Genomic DNA, 17,505 nt, shown 5'->3' on the forward strand with positions numbered 1-17,505 from the left:
TAATTTTGTTTTGTTTTAGTTTTTTAGATATATATATATATTTCTATTTAGCTTTTTTATTCAGTTTAGTGCCTTAAAGTTTTTCATCTAATATTTTACTTTATTTCATTTTTATTTCAATTAACAAAAACTTTATTTTCACTCTAAAAATACTGGGTCGTTTCAACCCATGTTTGGGTCAAATATAGACAAGCCCAACCGTTAGTTTAAATCAAACAGTTTAAGCAGGTTCATTTAAACCAATGCTTGGGTTCATCCATATTTGACCCAAACATGGGTTGAAACATCCCAGCAGTTCTGATTGACATTTTAGTTTTATAAGACCAACTTACCACAGTTTTACTGTAACAATAACTCCAGTAACTATGGTGATTTGGGGGGGGAATTATGGTTATTATGGTGAATTTCTGCAGGGGTGTTTCTGAGAGCAAACCACCAGCTGTACTGTTGTTTTCTGGGAAATCCCTTCTTAAATGTTGGCTCAGATTCTCTCTGTGTGTGTGTGTGTGCGTGTGTGCGCACGTGTGTGTGTGTGTGTGTGTGTGTGTGTGTGTGTGTGTGTTTAGTGCATGTAATGATGTAGGCGTGTCCTCAGAGTAAATCTCTAATTTCACTTATTCTCTTTGAACCCTTAAGGAATTACGTCATCTTTCCTGCATCTCTCTATGTTCCTTCCTCTGTATCTCCCTTCATCTTTCTTCCTCCTGCTCTCTGATGTTAGGCTGAATTGCGGCTAGATTCAGTGATTTGACGATGATGAAAGCCACGGGACGGGCGGCCCATGAAAAATGAAGAAGACATAACGAGGGATGGAGCACAGAGACAACGAAGAAAGAGAGAGCGAGGGATGACTGACATATCAGAGAGAGAGAGAGAGAGAGAGAGGATGAAAGAGCCATCCTCTCGTTTCTTGAGGGTTCTGTACTTACTGGAACCAGAAGAAGAGCCAGCCTGCGCCTGAGAACCTGAGAGAGAGAGAGAGAGAGAGAGTGTGTGTGTCAGTAGCTTTGTTCCAAAACCTAGTCAGTTGTTTTCTACATAGACAGCTGCCTTCTAAGCCGACATCCGGACTGAAATGGAACATCATGAGTGACTGATCTGGAACATTCTGCATCACAGATGTTGCTAGACGTAAATAACATCCAAGCTTATAGTCTATCATGGCCAGATAAAGATATAAAAATCGATCTAAATGTAAAAGAATAGCAGAGCCCACACCACACTTATGACGATAGCGGCATCATTTGGGATCAGAATAGTTTTGTCCAGCCGATGAACGATAAAAACACTGACAGCCAATCAGAATCCATCCTGCGTTAATGAGCTTGAGCATTTAAAGCGACAGACGACAAAACTGAAGCGTGCGCTTAGAATAAACAGAGCGATTTCGTCCGCTGGTTGGCGCTAATATAGTCATCTTTACAGTTAGCGTTCTTCGTGTAATATTATATAGTGCAAAAAATGTAAACAATTCAAGATTTTTAATTTGGCTGTTAGTGCTGCCATCAATTTTAAGTAGAAAAGAAAATTTAACAAAGCACTTTCCAGTAAGATCTAATATGTTAACATTATTACTAACGATAATAAATACTTCTATAGCCTTTATTAATCATAGTTATTGGTAATTTCAAGACTTACTATATTTACTAATAATCTGTTAGCATCAGCTAATGCATTGTGAACTAACATGAAAAACGATGAACAATTGTTTTAATTAGTTTAAGTTAACAATAGCATCGCTAGTTGTGAATTTGCACGCGCTTTTCAATGAATATGAATTTGTATGTTAATGTGTATGTGAATTTAAATATTAAATGAAATATGCATATATTAAATAAATTATACAAATAATCAAACAGCAATTCTGATCAGATGCTATGCTTGTTGCAATGCATTCAGGCATTCAATATTTTGCCCCAAAAATTGACCAAATGCAGCATAATTTAGAAATAGGCCTCTACACATGAAACACATTCATTTATAATAAACACCGCAGCTTTCCATGAAAAATAAGAACTGTCCGTTTCATAGTATATTAAATAAACATGTGCATAAATTAAATTATGAAAATAACCAACAGCAATTTTAATCAATGTGTTCATTGCAATGCATTCATGTTTTCTGTCCCTTTTTTTGCTATCTAGGTAGGGAGCTCATAGGTTTTGGAACAGAGCTAGTCAATTAAGGCCAGATAAATACAGTATAACCATAAAGTATAGATCATTCTAGTGGTTCCTGTTCTGACAGTGATCAGTGCAGATTTGGGCCGCTCTCTCCACAGAGGAACCTGTGCGCGTGTGTTTTGTAGGCTGGGAAGGCAGTATGGCGGTGTGCGTCTGCGCGCTCCTCCTCTGTTCTCTGGGAATTGGGCCGCCACACCAGCAGTCTTGATCTTACTGTGAGCTGACAGCTCTGTGAAGTCTAAAAGGCTCTGCAGCGCTCGGGTGTGTAAGTGAAGTGAGTCGAGATCTGCAGTCTGCTGAATTCATCTGTGTGTGTGTGTGTGTGTGTGTGTGATGCCCTAGATTATTATTTTATCACGAGTGCTGCTGGTAAAATGGAGGGGATGTTGTGTTCCAAAGGATCTCCCTTTGGATACTGTACAGAAGGGAGAAAAAATGAAATTCGTGTTCATCTTCGCTTTATCTCTTTTTCTCATTCCATCGCTGTGCCCTTATCCGCCTTTTTTTCTTTGTCTTCCTTTTGGTTTATCCCTCATTTCAGTCCCTCCTGATCGTTTTGTCCACATTTTCAGGGATAAATCAGATCCAGGCTGGTGGATAACCGTCCGTCTGGTTTCTCTGTGTGTGTGTGTGTGTGTGTGTGTGTCGGAGTGTAAAGATTTCTGAAGCTCAGAGGAATTGTGGTCTAGGAATTCTGAACCCAGAAAATAATGAGGAGATTTCGGTATGACGGGCTTAGATATGCGAGACCTGGATGATTTCGGAGATAATTAATTCCCTTTTATAGTAGAATAGAATATTATATAATGAATTAATCTTGCTCAAATCTGATTATTGTGTTATTGATGCAATTGATTTTGCAACAAAACTTGCATTCACAACAGCAACTAAAAACCTATAATTAATGTATAATATATACCAGGACACACTACATCCGACAGGAGTAACTGGAGAAGCTTGTCGGACAGGGATGACCCGGTACTAACCTGGATTGTATCCAAACCACAGCTGTCCAACTCACAGCAGAATTAAATGGGCAACTTGTTTCCACAAAACTGTTCGTTTTGTCGATATTCATGGTCGGGCTGCTATTGCCAAACCTTTGGTCACTTGTTTCAATGCTAAATGTCGGTTTCAGTTACCCTGGAAATTACCGCGAGAGCACAAGTTGAATTTGCTCAGCGAGTTACTCTGGTGTCGAGTAATGATGTTCATTAAATATGCCCTTGTATCCGAGCTGCACCAATCACATCGGGTTATCTGATATAGGCGGGCCAGAGGCGAGCTAAACAGAAGACGACAGCGCTGTGACGTCGAAGTCATTAGTAAACATTGCGAGATGGCTATGGATGAACACCAGTAGTTTGAAACGGCTTCGGCCGCTACAATGAAGTTAGACTTGGCTTTTTATCTAAAAGAGGAACAGAAGACGGCGCTCGAATCGTTCCTTTGCAAGAAGTGCGTTTTTGCTGTTTTGCCGACCGGATATGGCAAGAGTCTAATCTACCAGTTAGCTCCGCTGCTAGCTAAGCGTATGGGCTTGTTGTGATTGGTCGTAGTGTTATCCAATTGCGTGCAGTGAGATTTTCAAACGCATGCTTGGTGCCGCCCCTCGAGCTGGCCGATTCTCATCAGTTGATGCTAGATCTTTAATCTTTCAGATTTAGGTCTGGATTTCCAGGCTAGGTTTCAATGGAGCCAGTCGAGGACATCTTGGGCAGTGGACAATGTGTAACATGCATTGTTCTCTACTGAGGCCACCTTCACTGTCTCTCCGTGGGAGTTACGCTGTGGAGAAGCCCCAAAGAGTCTCGACTCCCGGACTGAAGCGCGGGGAGGATCAGTGATGGTTTGGGCTGTAATATCATGGCATTCCCCACTGTGCTTGATGTGCGCGCCTCATGTTTCAAACATTGTACCCTGAAGGCGGTGCCGTGTATCAGCATGAAATGCACCAATACACACAGCACAACTTGTGTCAGAATGGTGTGATGAACATGAAAGTGAAGCTGAACATCTCCCATGGCCTGCACAGTCACCAGATGTAAATATTTTTGAGCCACTTTGGGGTATTTTGGAGGAGCGAGTCAGAAAACGGCTCAAAATCCCGCAGGACTTGTATCTGTCATTCCCAAGATCTATTGATGCTATATTGGGCACAAAAGGAGGCCCTACACCGTACTAATACAATATTGAGGTCTGTTTCAGTTTCATTGTCCAAGCCCTGTATATGTTGCATGTGTCAGTGTGTGTATTTTACTCACACGAGTTGGGGGATCCGTTGGGTGTTGGTAAATATGATCCTGGTTTCCAGGTCTTGGCTTTGAATCCTTTTTTGCAGCGCTGACAGTCCTGTCCGGTCGTGTTGTGTTCACACTGACACTGTAAGTTGCCTTCCATGTACACACACTGAGACGCGTGGAGATTACACTTACACCTGAACGACAGAAAGATGGAGAAACATTATTTGACATTACTTGCATTTTTGTCAAGCTTTTTACATCCCATTGCTTTAGATGTACTGTAATACAGCCAATCTGAATTATTTGATGTGCATTTGAATGTGAATTTAAATTTTAATGTTAGAGAATTTGAAAATGAATTTTGATTTTAATATTAATGTCAGTGTTATTTTAGTATTATTTTATATACTATTATAGTATTTATTAATTTTATTTTGATATTTTTAGTTTTCATGGTTCAGTTCAAAGTTTAGTAATAGTTATTTGCCAAGGCAAAATTTCTTGTTTATTTTTTTATTTTTAAGTTTTCCCCCTAATATTTATAATTTATTTTATTTCAGCTTCAATTCAATTAACAAAAACAATATTTAAAATGTTAGTTTTAGATAGCAATAATGACTGGTTAATGTGAATTTTAATATTATATTAATATTACTATAATATTATATACTGTAATATTATAGCTTTTACTTTTTATTTTTAAGTTTTAGCAATTTTGTCGTGTGCTTTTGTAATTTTGTTATTTTATGTATTTCTATTTTATTTCAAATATAGTAATTTTAGTTTTTCAACTTAAACTTATTTGATCTTTTTTATGTTATGTAATATTTATATTTTATTAACTTTATTTCAATTAACTAAAACAATATTATGTTTAGCTACAGTAACAATAATGACAGTGGTTAATGTGAATGTGAATTTGATTAAATTTCTAATGTGAACATAAATGTGAATTTCTTATATTAATGTGCATGTAAATTTTCATCTGAATTTGATTCTGAATAACTTATTTTTTCCCACACCATTTTTTTCTTTCAAGGAAAAAGTATTTGAGACAGTTTTGACATTGTGGTTTTAAATGATTGAATGTGCCAAAGTCATTAAGAAATGAATGAATACGGTATGAAGGCCAGCAGAAGCATTTCAAACCAGCTTTATAAGCTGCGCTCAAGCAGGGCCGAGCGCTTTCAGAGACGTAAAATACAGGTGTGAGTGTGTGTTGGCAGGTGGAAATGCATCCAGAGCAATGAACACAGGTGTGTGCTGTAGATTGGGCCCAGTAAAGCAGAAATGAGCGTTTGTGTAAGACCAAATGGCCCTGATCCTAAATGAGACTTTTCCACCTGAGCAGAACAGTGTGTGTGTGTGTGTGTGTGTGTGTGTGTGTGTGTGTGTGTGTGTGTGTGTGTGTGTGTGTGTGTTACTGTCGAGCTTCAATCCAGTTTGTTCCGCTGGAGTGAACATGGATCCATCAGCATCAAATATTCACAACATCATCCTGTACCTTGAGCCAACCCTCATCTATCTCTCTCACACTCTTTTTTTCTCGCTTTTTCTTTTCCACTGCCTGTGAACATTTTCCCCCCTCTTTCTCCTTCCCTCATCTCCGACACCACTGCTCTTCCACCATGCGGTGTAGTGTGTACTGAAGTGGTCTGACTTGAGCTGTCTGTAGTGTGACGTGTTACTTCATTTATCGGACCTTTCCGTGTGCGTCGATGTGCACTTTAAAACATAAAAGCTCCAATTATAGGGTTTATAAGCCAAAAAGGGTTTAACAGTCTAATGCCATACGTTTGACCCTTTTAAAAGCTTTACAAAGGAGTTTTTTTATTCTCTAATTGTTTAGAAAAGCACGAGTGATCTGGTGCTTTAAAGAACGCAGAAACCAAAACAATGATAAATGAATATGCATATGTGACCCTGGATCACAAAACCAGTCATAAGTCGAACGGGTATATTTGTGGCAATAGCCAACAATACATTATATGGGTCAAAATGATCGATTTTTCTTTTATGCCAAAAATCATTAGGATATTAAGTAAAGATCATGTTCCATGAAGATATTTTGTAAATTTCCTACCGTAAATATATAAAACATTTATTTATATGAGTGAATGCAGCACAATCGTGAACATAAATGGAGAACTTTAAAGGAGATTTTCTCAATGTTTCGATTTTTTTGCACCCTCAGATTCCAGATTTTCTAATAGTTGTATCTCGGCCAAATATTGTTATTTATAAACAAACCACACATCAATGGAAAGCTTATTTATTCAGCTTTCGGGTGATGTATTAATCTCAAAATTTCAAAAAATTTACCCATGTGACTGGTTTTGTGGTCCAGGGTCACATATGTGAAGTATAAATGGTCATATGTTAACGTGATTAAGTTATTCATGAGTGAAGAGTAAGAACAACCCTGTTGTCCATGTAATGACCTCTTTAAGCGTCTAGAGAGTCATTCTGAACTGAGGAGTCTGAATGTTTCCCTAGCTGTTTTCTCTCTGGGATTTGCAGTTTGGTGTGGTGTGTGTGTGTGTGTGTGTGTGGGTCTAATGTGCGGTTGTCCTGCTGGGATAAGGATGGTGTCCTGTACGAGCCGCTGGGACAGCAGAATTACTCCCACCATCTGCTGGCCCTCACCTCTCACAAATGCTGCGCTCACACTCTCAGGTTTTCTTCATATCAGCTCACAATACAAAACACACACCAGTGCACTTAAACCTTATAAAGCCTGAATCATACTTTGATATGCACATTTCTGAGGCCTCTAAATGATCACCAAGATCAAACCTGTTGCACACCATCTACTGCATGCCTTCTGTCATTTGATTGATATAGTTTAGACTTTTTTAGCAAGTAAAAGGCCTTTTAGAGGTTGTGGTTCACGTCACATTTTTTCCTGTGAAATCTTTACTGATTTTTATAAAGTAAAATCATGTTCAAATGTGAGTCTCAAAACAGGCTTTTTGAGGAAGGTTTATTTCTTCATCTCTCAATCATCATTGTATTGCATTGCATTATATGTTTTTAAACTACAGAGCTTTGATCATAAAACTAAAGCAAATCATCTTACCAAGACATATTATTGGCAGATATAGAGTGACGACTGATATTTAAATGCATTTTACATAAGTAGTCTGTTATACTGTTATAAAGATCTCATTGATTTACATTACAATATTTTTTCATCTTACTTCCATTTAAATATCAGCATCTGCACCAAATTGCATATTATTGCTCAGCTTGAGCCTCTGAATAAAATTGAAGTGTTTTTTCCTCTTCGAGTATGAGCTCCATATTCTCAATCATACTCTATGAGCCATAAAAGCCTGATGTATCAAATATCAATAAAAACATATGCAACGTTTTTTTTTTTTTTTTTTTGTCTGAAGGTTCAATAAACTCTTAAAATAAAATGTAGCCACTAGTTAATTCAGTAATTTAATTGAATGGTTACTTCAATAACAGCCAGTGTTTCCATTGGGATTCGAGGATGAACTTGACCTTCATTCTCCACATCCTGACTCCAAGCTCAAGCACACAGTTTTTTTTTTTTAAACATATTTAAAAAAAAAAATTGCACTCACAAAGAGCAATTTCTAGCTGGCTGAATATTTTATAGCAGAGTGTAACTAGATTTTTTTTAATTCATAACAGAAATTCCCATTGCTTTTGAATGTTTAATTTTTTCCTATGATTTTTTTTCAGGTCTACAAATCATAATATTAAAACTCCGTTTTCCATGACCATGAGAATCCTGTTCAATAATTATGGCCTGATTCCCGGGACAATGTTTTCATCCTCCCTACAATCGACTGGATTCAGGTACGATGATAAAAAAAAGTTCATGAAGTTTCTTCAGATGCATGTTTAGGTTTTCCAAAGAACTAGAGAATCAAAAGTTCTTTTTAGATTTGAAAAGGTTCTACTATGACATCATCACAGCGTAAAAGCCTTTTTGAATTGGAATCGGAATTCTAATTGGAACTGCCGCTGTCGCTCTGACTGTCTTGCTCTTAGAGTCTCTGTGAGTTATGGATTATGTGAGCGGTTTCACGATGAGCAAATCAAACAAACAAAACAAACATGAATCCGCACTGAGACTCGGCCGAAGCCAGGAACTCTCTCGTTCTCTGATTTTCTCTGTCTGGCTTCTGTCTCTTCTTTTTCCTCCTCTGTTCATTAGATGATAGAACACCACCAGATCTCTCTGTTTCTCACTCACACACATTTCCTGCGATTAATTATGAGCGATTCATTCCCTCTGAGACCCTCCAGAGCAGAGATGAAGGTGTATAAAGAGCAGTTGGTGAAATCTAATCGAGTAAACTGACCCTTATCTTGTGCTCTGTTCTGACAGGATTTGTTTTTATTGGTTTGCTATGTGATTGTTGTGTAGCAAAACGCTTTAGTACATTTCTATTAGATTCGATGGACCCTTTTTCTAAGCTCTCCCCCATTTGTTAATGTTTAAAAAAAAAAAAAATGTTATGTTGTTAATGTAATTTATAAAATCTCACGCAACCTTCTTCTGGCGATGTCTTCAAAGATAAAAGTGATTCATAAATCATGTCAATGTTCTTCAAGTTCAAGGCGTTTTCAGTACATTGCTTTATTATAATTAGCTTTATTTCAAAATAATAGTGTGTGTGATATGTTCATGCTATATGTGTCTGATTTAATTGGAAATGATAGAGTTTAAATTGAGTATTGTAAATGTATTTGTATGTACTCTGTCTTTCTTTTCTGTCTTCCATATTTCAATCAGTGTTATTTTATTACTTTTTTTATATACTATTATAGTATTGGTAACACTTTATTTTAGTGTCCTTATTACATGTTACATGTAGTTACTGTAATAATAACTATAAATGTTGCATAATTACATGCAACTAAACCAAACCCTTATCCTAAAGCCATAGTATGTGTTCATATTTTGAACTAGCTTTTATTTTAATATTTTTAGTTTTAATTAAGTTTAACTTTTATTTTTTGTTATTTTAGTACTTTAACTTAATCTAAAGTTAGTTGCAGAAGCAATATTTCAAATTTTCTGCAATATTTTTTACGTTTTTCACGTGTTTTCAGCATTATATTAATAACCTTTTTTTTAAGTTTTAGTTTGAAATTACAGTAATAGTTTCAATAACAGACTAAAACGTTAGTTCATCTCAATCATCATAATCACACTGTTTTGATTGAATCATTACTTTGTGTTTCATTCTACAAGAATCAATACTACATTCTACAGTAGCACCGCTTTTCACACACACTCTCTCTCTCTCACACACACACACACACACACTCTCTCTCTCTCTCTGTCTCTCTCTCTCTCTCTCTCTCTCTCTCTCTCTCTCCCTCGTTCTGTCTGCTTTGCTCCTCAGTCACGCTTCAGTGAGAGTGGTATTCCCTCAGCAATTCCTTCCAACTCCCACTCATTCCAACTCTGGCTCGTTCCTCTCCTCCTCCAGCCACACTCTTTCCCATCTTTTCATCGGTCTATCCACATTTTTCCCATTCAACATAGTTCCACACTGTTACTTATTTAACTCATTTTTCAGAAGTGTGTATTCAGTGCATGACGAGTGGCTTGTGTTAGTGTGGCGGTCACATCTCAGTACTCAAGGCGTGCGATAGAGTTTCCTTTCGTTTTTTAAACTAGATGCATTATTATTCAGGAAACTGCAATGAGCATGTTGACTAACTAATTGTGGAACTGCAAAAGACAGTTTATGCAAATGCTTTCGTTGTGTTTCAGAAAGCAACAACGCACAAAATGTGTAGCAAGAAGCATATGCATTCAAATAGTGTATGTTGCATAGCATGTTTCGAGACTAATAAAATGCTGCATTGTAATTGTAATGTAAATTCAATGCAAACAGTAGATTGAGAAATATATGTACGTATATATATATATATATATATATATATATACAGTATATATATATATATATATATATATATATATATATATATATATATATGCTTTTGAAAGGTTTCTTCTCACCAAGGCTGCATTTATTTGATGAAAAATACAGTAAAAACAATAATATTGTGAAATATTATTACCATTTAAAATAACTGTTTTCTATGTGAATATACTGTAAAATGTAATTTATTCCTGTGATCAAAGCTGTATTTTCAGCATCATTACTCCAGTCTTCAGTGTCACATGATCCTTCAGAAATCATTCTAATATGATGATTTGATGCTCAAGAAACATTTCTGATTATTATCAATGTTGAAAACAGTTGTGATGCTTCATATTTTTGTGGAAACCGTGAATAGGTTCAATAGAACAGCATTTGTTTGAAACAGAAATGTTTTGTAACATTATGGGCCCTATCTTACACCCGGCGCAATGCAGCGCCAAGCGCGACGCAAGTGTTTTTTGCTAGTTTCAGCCCGACGCAATTTTCATTTTCACGTCCGGCGCCACGTTGTTTAAATAGCAAATGCATTTGCGCCCATTTGTGCGCCCATGGGCTGCTGGTCTGAGAACGAGGTGTGTTCTGGTGCATTGTTGGACCGTTGCTATTTTGAGGCAACACAAATAGACTGAGCCATTGACCAACTGAACCCTGGTCTAAAGTCAATGGCGCAGTATTTTTTTATTTATTTAAAGAGCGCATTAGTAATGTGCGCCTATAGGCGGGTCCACAACGCGCGTACACTCTGCTTATTAAACACACAAACATGCCAAATATTTAAAATAAAAGGATTACAATGTAAAAGATTATTATTGTGTCCATAAAGATATGGTGAATTTTTTTTTTTTTACTTTTTAGCCAGCTTACTGTTTTTTAAAGGAGAAGCTTGACTGTAATTTAACTATGACTACAAGTATGAGTAGCTTAGCCCACTAGTTTCTAGGTAGTTTCCCCTTGACTACTGTATGTGTGTGAGTGTATATGTGTGAGACTCACTACAAACTAACCCCCACCTAAGACCCAGTCATTACCCATAATGCCATTTGATAAAAGCATTAAGGTCACAGGGTCACATGCATGCTCAGACCCCAGAGGAGTTCAGACATAGCTTTTAGAGATGACCTTCAACCGAACACAACTGAGTGTGTGTGTATGTGTGTTAAAAGGTTAAAAGTGTTCTGTTTTTTCTTCTCTTTTACCTGTAACCTTTAATGATGTATTGGTTGCACTGTGGTTTTTATGTATTTTTGAGAATACTATAGTATGTAGTATTCCTGCATGTGTTCTTCATGTCACAGCGTGTGGTTTCAGTGGGACGTCTAACGGCACAGTAGAAAGTGAATAATTTACATAGACTGCAGCAAAAAAAAAAGTCTATCTGTGTGTGTTTGTGTACGCCAGAGATCCAAGCTAGGAATTCAGTGCAGAAACTAGGTTTTTAAGTGCGTGTAGGGGAAAATAGATTACAAACAGAGAAAACACGGCCTTGTACACGCACACACACACACAGAATGTCTCCTCAAAGCTTCTTCAACACGCAAAGACTGAGCGTGAGATGGAGGGAAGGAGGGAGGTGAAGGGGAGAAATGCAGCAGAAGACGCAGGAATCAGACTGAAGTTTACATTCTTAAAAATAAAGGCTCTTTATTGATGGTTCCATGGAATGTTTCCATTGCTCAGAAGGTTCTTTATAGTGGAAAAAGGTTCTAAATAAAATGTTCTTCACACTTCTTTAAAGAACTGTTCACTGAAAGGTTCTTTGAGGAACTCCAAATGGTTCTTTTATGGAATGGCTGTGAAAACTTCCTTTTGGAACCTTTATTTTTAAAGGGATGGTTCGGAGTAAAATCAACCTAGGGTCCTTTGCACCATGACCTCAAGCAAAACACTTGAGGTCAAGCAGAACACAGGAGTTTATTTAAGTAACACTTGCCTGATGGCTCATGCTACTGCTAACCCGGACGTCGAGGTCACTTCCGTGATTTGGGAAAAGCCTGTAAAAGTCCTGGCAGAAAGCGATGCATAAGGATGTAGTGTAACGACGCCCAGTTCCAGGAATGCACTAATATTGTTGCACTAACTGTTTATAACAGTTATTAGTTAACACTAAGTTGTCAACACTTTGGAAAAAATAATAAAAAAGGTTGGATATGCTGGCTTTCTGCCAGGACTTTTACGGGCTTTTCCCAAATCACAGAAATGACGTCGACGTGCGGGTTAGCGGTAGCATGAGTCGTCAGGCAAGTGTTACTTAAAGGAGAACTCTGTAACTCTAGCGAACTCTAGTCACTTCTTCGCTGATTTTCCCTTTTGTTGTCGCATGTTTTCCCCACGAGCTCCCCCTACAGCTGTGGGGGGGTGTATATTTCACAACACAGTCGTAAAAAACTCACTTGCGGCGGCCTCCTCCCCCTCTCTACCGCTTCTCATGTGCGTTTGTTTTGATCGGAGCAAGCCAACTGTATCGTGTGGAACAATGTCTACCGAGGTGAGTAATCTGGTAATACATCATACATGCGTGTGTGTTTATGTCGAATTGCCGTAAAGCAATTTGTGTTTCGCGCTCGTTCTCGTTCTAGTTCTCGCTTCTCACGAGACTTCCAATTTCACTTTGCCGGGACGGCAGTGCGCAAGTTGCAAGGTTGGTTTTCCGCCTGGGAACGCTGGGGGGAGCGGGGAAAGTCACCAATATCACCAGAACAGGTTGTTTAACCATCCAAATGATTTCTAGACAGTTTTATTAAGTTAAAAAAGTTACCAAGTTCTCCTTTAAAGGGGGGGTGAAATGCATACTGAGTTTTTTACACTGTTAAAGAGTTGGATTCCCATGCTAAACATGGACAAAGTTTCCAAAATTAAGTTGTACTTTTGATGGAGTATTTCTGTGCCAAAAACACTCCTTCCGGTTTGTCACAAGTTTCGGAAAGTTTTTTTCGAGTATGGGCGTGTGTGACGTCAGATGGGGCGGAATTTCCTTATACGGGTCCTAAGGGCACTTCTCCCGGAAGGGCGCGCACGCACCCATAGACCAGAGCGAGAGAGCGAAAGCAGTACAGCAATACACTGGTTGGATAATACCTCAAATGTTATATAATGATCCTCAAAGTTTATAAATAAAGGTGAAGGAATAATGTGTAAAATCTTTTATGAAGACAGTCCTAAAGTACATTTAGTAAGCTAATTGTATGCTATCATATTAAGTCTTACAAACTACAACTTTACACATTATAATGCATTTCAAGACATAAGTATAACCGGTTCTATTTCTTGGCAGCAAACGTTTTCCGCCTCAGTTGGCATCAAACTGCACTTCCCACATTTAAAGAAAAAAAAAATACGACGACATAAAGTGGAAATTAGTCATTTACAAAAACCGCTAAGCAAATATATACAGTTGCTGCTGCTGCTCGTGTTCAATTTCAGCCTCGGGATCTGATTCTGGATCATAAATGTATGGCTGAATCTGATTGTTAGTCATGGTTTGTTTTGGATAACGTTTTTTTTCCTCACGGTAAAGGATGTCACAGCTTCCAGACGCTCTCAACGCAAAAGCTGCGCGCGCTCGTGATTCTTTAGCTCCGCCCACACGGCACGCCTCCAGCCGCTCGGTTTTTTCCGGAAAGACTCGGTACAGCCTATCTTTCTTTTATAGATATAATAAAACTAAAGACTTTTTGGAGATATGAAGGATGCAATACTACTCTGTAGGTACTCAAGATTAACATGAGATTGACTGAGTGTTTCACCCCCCCTTTAAATAAACACCTGATGTACTTACAAACTTTCCAATGCCTCGTTTTATGAGAACAGAACCTATTTGTACTGTAGAAGTTTGGTACCATTCTGGGCATTATAAGTGGGGTAATTTACGAGATACAACCTTGGACCCATTAGCGCCTGCACTAAGCCATCCGGCTGATATCTCTAAATAAGCTCTAACTTTAATAATGTTCGACTATAGGAAAAAAAGCTTCTGGTGGGGGGTGTTTGGCTCAAGGTCATGGTGCAAAGGACCCTAGGTTGATTTTACTCCGAACCATCCCTTTAAGTGTGTAGAAGTGATGCTTTCTTCAATATTTTTGGCTTTCTGCTGCCTTGAAAGTCTTTGCTTACAATTGACATAAATTTGATTATTTGATCACTCTCATGTCATTATTTTCTTTCTTCCATGAAACACAGATGGATGTGTGTTGGATAGAATGTCTGAGCTTCTATTTTCCACACAAGGAAAGTGTGTTTTGTATTTTCCATACAAAAAAGCTCTGTAAAAGCCGTCCATAGAACTTGTAGGCAATGTTTTAAGACTTTCCGCAGTCATACGATAGCTTGTTGTGAGCGACACTTTTGAGACACTCAATTTTGAACAATAATTGGTCATGTGTGAGAACCGATGCCATTTGCTGGTTTGTGAACTACCAAGTTTACATTTCTGTTACATTTATATTCATTATTAATGGGTTTCAAAATATATTGCACACTTTAACACACTTTTTAACACACATTATATATTGCACAGACTATAACATCATATCTAATTTCAAGTGAGCTTTAAGTGAACACATATTCAATGACTACAATATCTATCTCTCTCTTATATAGCCCCTTTCACACAGCGCTTTGAACCCGGGAAATTGCCGGCAAATTGCCAGAGCGCCTTCTGTGTGAACGCAAACTCGACCCGGGATTTATGCCGGGATCGATGCCGGGTCGGGACCTAGTAACATTGCCGTGTTCAGTCCCGGAACGCGCGCTGTGTGAACAAAAGCCGTAATAATGCCGTGTCGTAGTGATGACGCTGAAGCCGGGATCGTTCGCCAGCTGTGAAACGGTACGTAATGCGCAAGTTTATGATCGAATCAGAGAAAAAAATGCACAAGCGTGGTTTTACACAATGCACAAGCTCATAAGCAAACGTAAGACGCTGCTGAGATTACAAGTCACATCGATGTCACGTGTCTTTACGGCATATTTACGGGTTGTGTGTGAACGCACTCTCTGATTCCGGAAAATCACTGGCAGTGTGAATGAACCAAAATCAAACGAACCCGGGTCAAATCCCGGGTCACTTTATCCGTGTATTTTCCGGAATCTCTGTGTGAAAGGGGAGAGCAGAGGATACGTCGACGCTGCCTTCAAAAACTGGATGGATGGATAGTTGTTTACAGCTGATAAAGAGTAAGATCTTAGCATGATTCAATAGTTCTCTAATTTTTTTCACACATGCACACTGTTTACTGCTTTTTTTAGCATACAATGCAATAAAATAGTATTAAATTCTGGACTCTTCCTCACTATGTCTCTTTCCCAGTCATTGCATTATAAATATATCATTCATACATTTAGGAAACACACACACACACACACACGCATATATATTACAGCTTAAGAGCATAGGTATTAAATTCAGAGGGAGAGACCTAATAATTACATTTTCAATTCCTACATCAAACATTAATTTTCTCTTTATCATCCTCTGTCTGTTTGCTAAAATGTACTGTCTTCATATAAGACTGAAATTTTACTGTAGTGTAATATATATATATTGTACTGTGTCTTCAGTGGATAGACGGACAAACGGAGAGAGAGAGAGAGAGAGAGAGAGAGAGAGAGAGAGAGAGAGAGAGAGAGAGAGAGAGAGAGAGAGATAGATAGATAGATAGATAGATAGATAGATAGATAGATAGATAGATAGATAGATAGATAGATAGATAGAGAGAGAGAGAGATAGATAGATAGATAGATAGATAGATAGATAGATAGATAGATAGAGAGATAGATAGATAGATAGATAGATAGATAGATAGATAGATAGATAGAGAGAGAGAGAGAGAGAGAGAGAGAGAGAGAGATTATTCAATTTCTGTTCATTTATTCTATTATTTTGCACATCCCTGTGATATATAGTGACTGAGTGTTTATAGTAACAGGCTGTATAGTGCCAGCACTTAAAAGATACACTGCTGAAGAGTGTGAAAGCTTTGAGTATGCTAATGTTTTAGCATCTGTGAAAACAGACTCTTTCCAAGGACATCCTTACACCTTCTCTCTCTCTCTCTCTCTCTCTCTCTCTCTCTGTCTCTTTCTCTCTCTCTCTCTCTGTCTCTTTCTCTCTCTCTCTCTCTCTCTCTCCCCCTCTCTCTCTCTCACTCTCTCTCTCACTCTCTCTCTCTCTCTCTCTCTCTCTCTCTCTCTCTCTCTCTCTCTCTCCCTCTCTCTCTCTCCCTCCCTCTCTCTCTCTCTCTCTCTCACTCTCTCTCTCCCTCTCTCTCTCTCTAAGTGGTTCTCTTGAGAAATAAACAGTAAATATGGGGATTGCTAAAGAGAAGGAGGCATACAGAGACGTAGAGATGGAAAATGAGAGACATGAGACTCAAAGCTCATTTGTTTGTTTTACTTTGTTTGTTCATTGAAGGAGTTCTCCTCAGGAAAATAACTGCATTAAAAGAAGAAACGGGGATTTGAGTAAAATGCTGACAGTGAGTTTGGAGGCAGCGGAGGCAGAATACACTGATTATCAAATCAGCCGTCTATGTGTGAGCATAAATCACTCCGTCTGCACTGACACCTCTCTCTTTCTCAACTCTTTCCTCTGAACACGTGAGCAAGAGCTGCTCCCTCTGAATTATCTCGGATTTAAACACACTACAATCTCTCTGGAGTTGCCAGATGTTAAGTACTCTAGTCCAGTCACAGGCTGGGAGTAAAAAACAGTCCAGGGACATTGTCATATATATAATATATAGTAATTAAATAATAATAATAATAAAGTAATGTGAAAAAAAATCTAATTCTGATAACTATAATGTAAAAAATGTAAAACTATTTTAAATAAAAATTAATAAAAAAAAATATATAAATGTACATTAAATGATAATATTAATATATTCATATTTATTGATTATTATATATATATATATATATAAATGTACATTAAATGATAATATTAATATATATATATATTAAATAATAAATAGTAATGTTATATAATTTCATTTAATTATTTATATAATTTAATTATTAAATGTAATATTATAAAGAAAATTTATATTTATTGATTATATAAAATAAAGTAATAAAAACATTAGAAATATGCTTATGTCATGTTTGTATTGCAAATGCAGCACAATGAAATGCACAAAATCA

The 17,505-nt window shown here is 37.6% G+C and overlaps 1 protein-coding gene across 2 annotated transcripts in view; it reads right to left on the reverse strand.

Annotated features, from left to right (window-relative positions):
- ntng2b (netrin g2b) overlaps nucleotides 1-17,505 on the reverse strand; it is a 78,858-nt gene that overhangs the window by 32,289 nt on the left and 29,064 nt on the right. For both annotated transcript variants that reach the window (XM_082141662.1, XM_082141663.1), the window contains exons 4-5: nucleotides 4,448-4,620; nucleotides 930-965 (exon numbers count right to left, since the gene is read on the reverse strand). In XM_082141662.1, coding sequence (XP_081997788.1) covers nucleotides 930-965; nucleotides 4,448-4,620 — 209 coding nt within the window. The remainder of the gene's footprint in view (nucleotides 1-929; nucleotides 966-4,447; nucleotides 4,621-17,505) is intronic.

The sequence above is a fragment of the Leuciscus leuciscus genome, assembly GCF_965113295.1.
Source record: "Leuciscus leuciscus genome assembly, chromosome: 16".
Classification (NCBI taxonomy): Eukaryota; Metazoa; Chordata; class Actinopteri; order Cypriniformes; family Leuciscidae; genus Leuciscus; species Leuciscus leuciscus.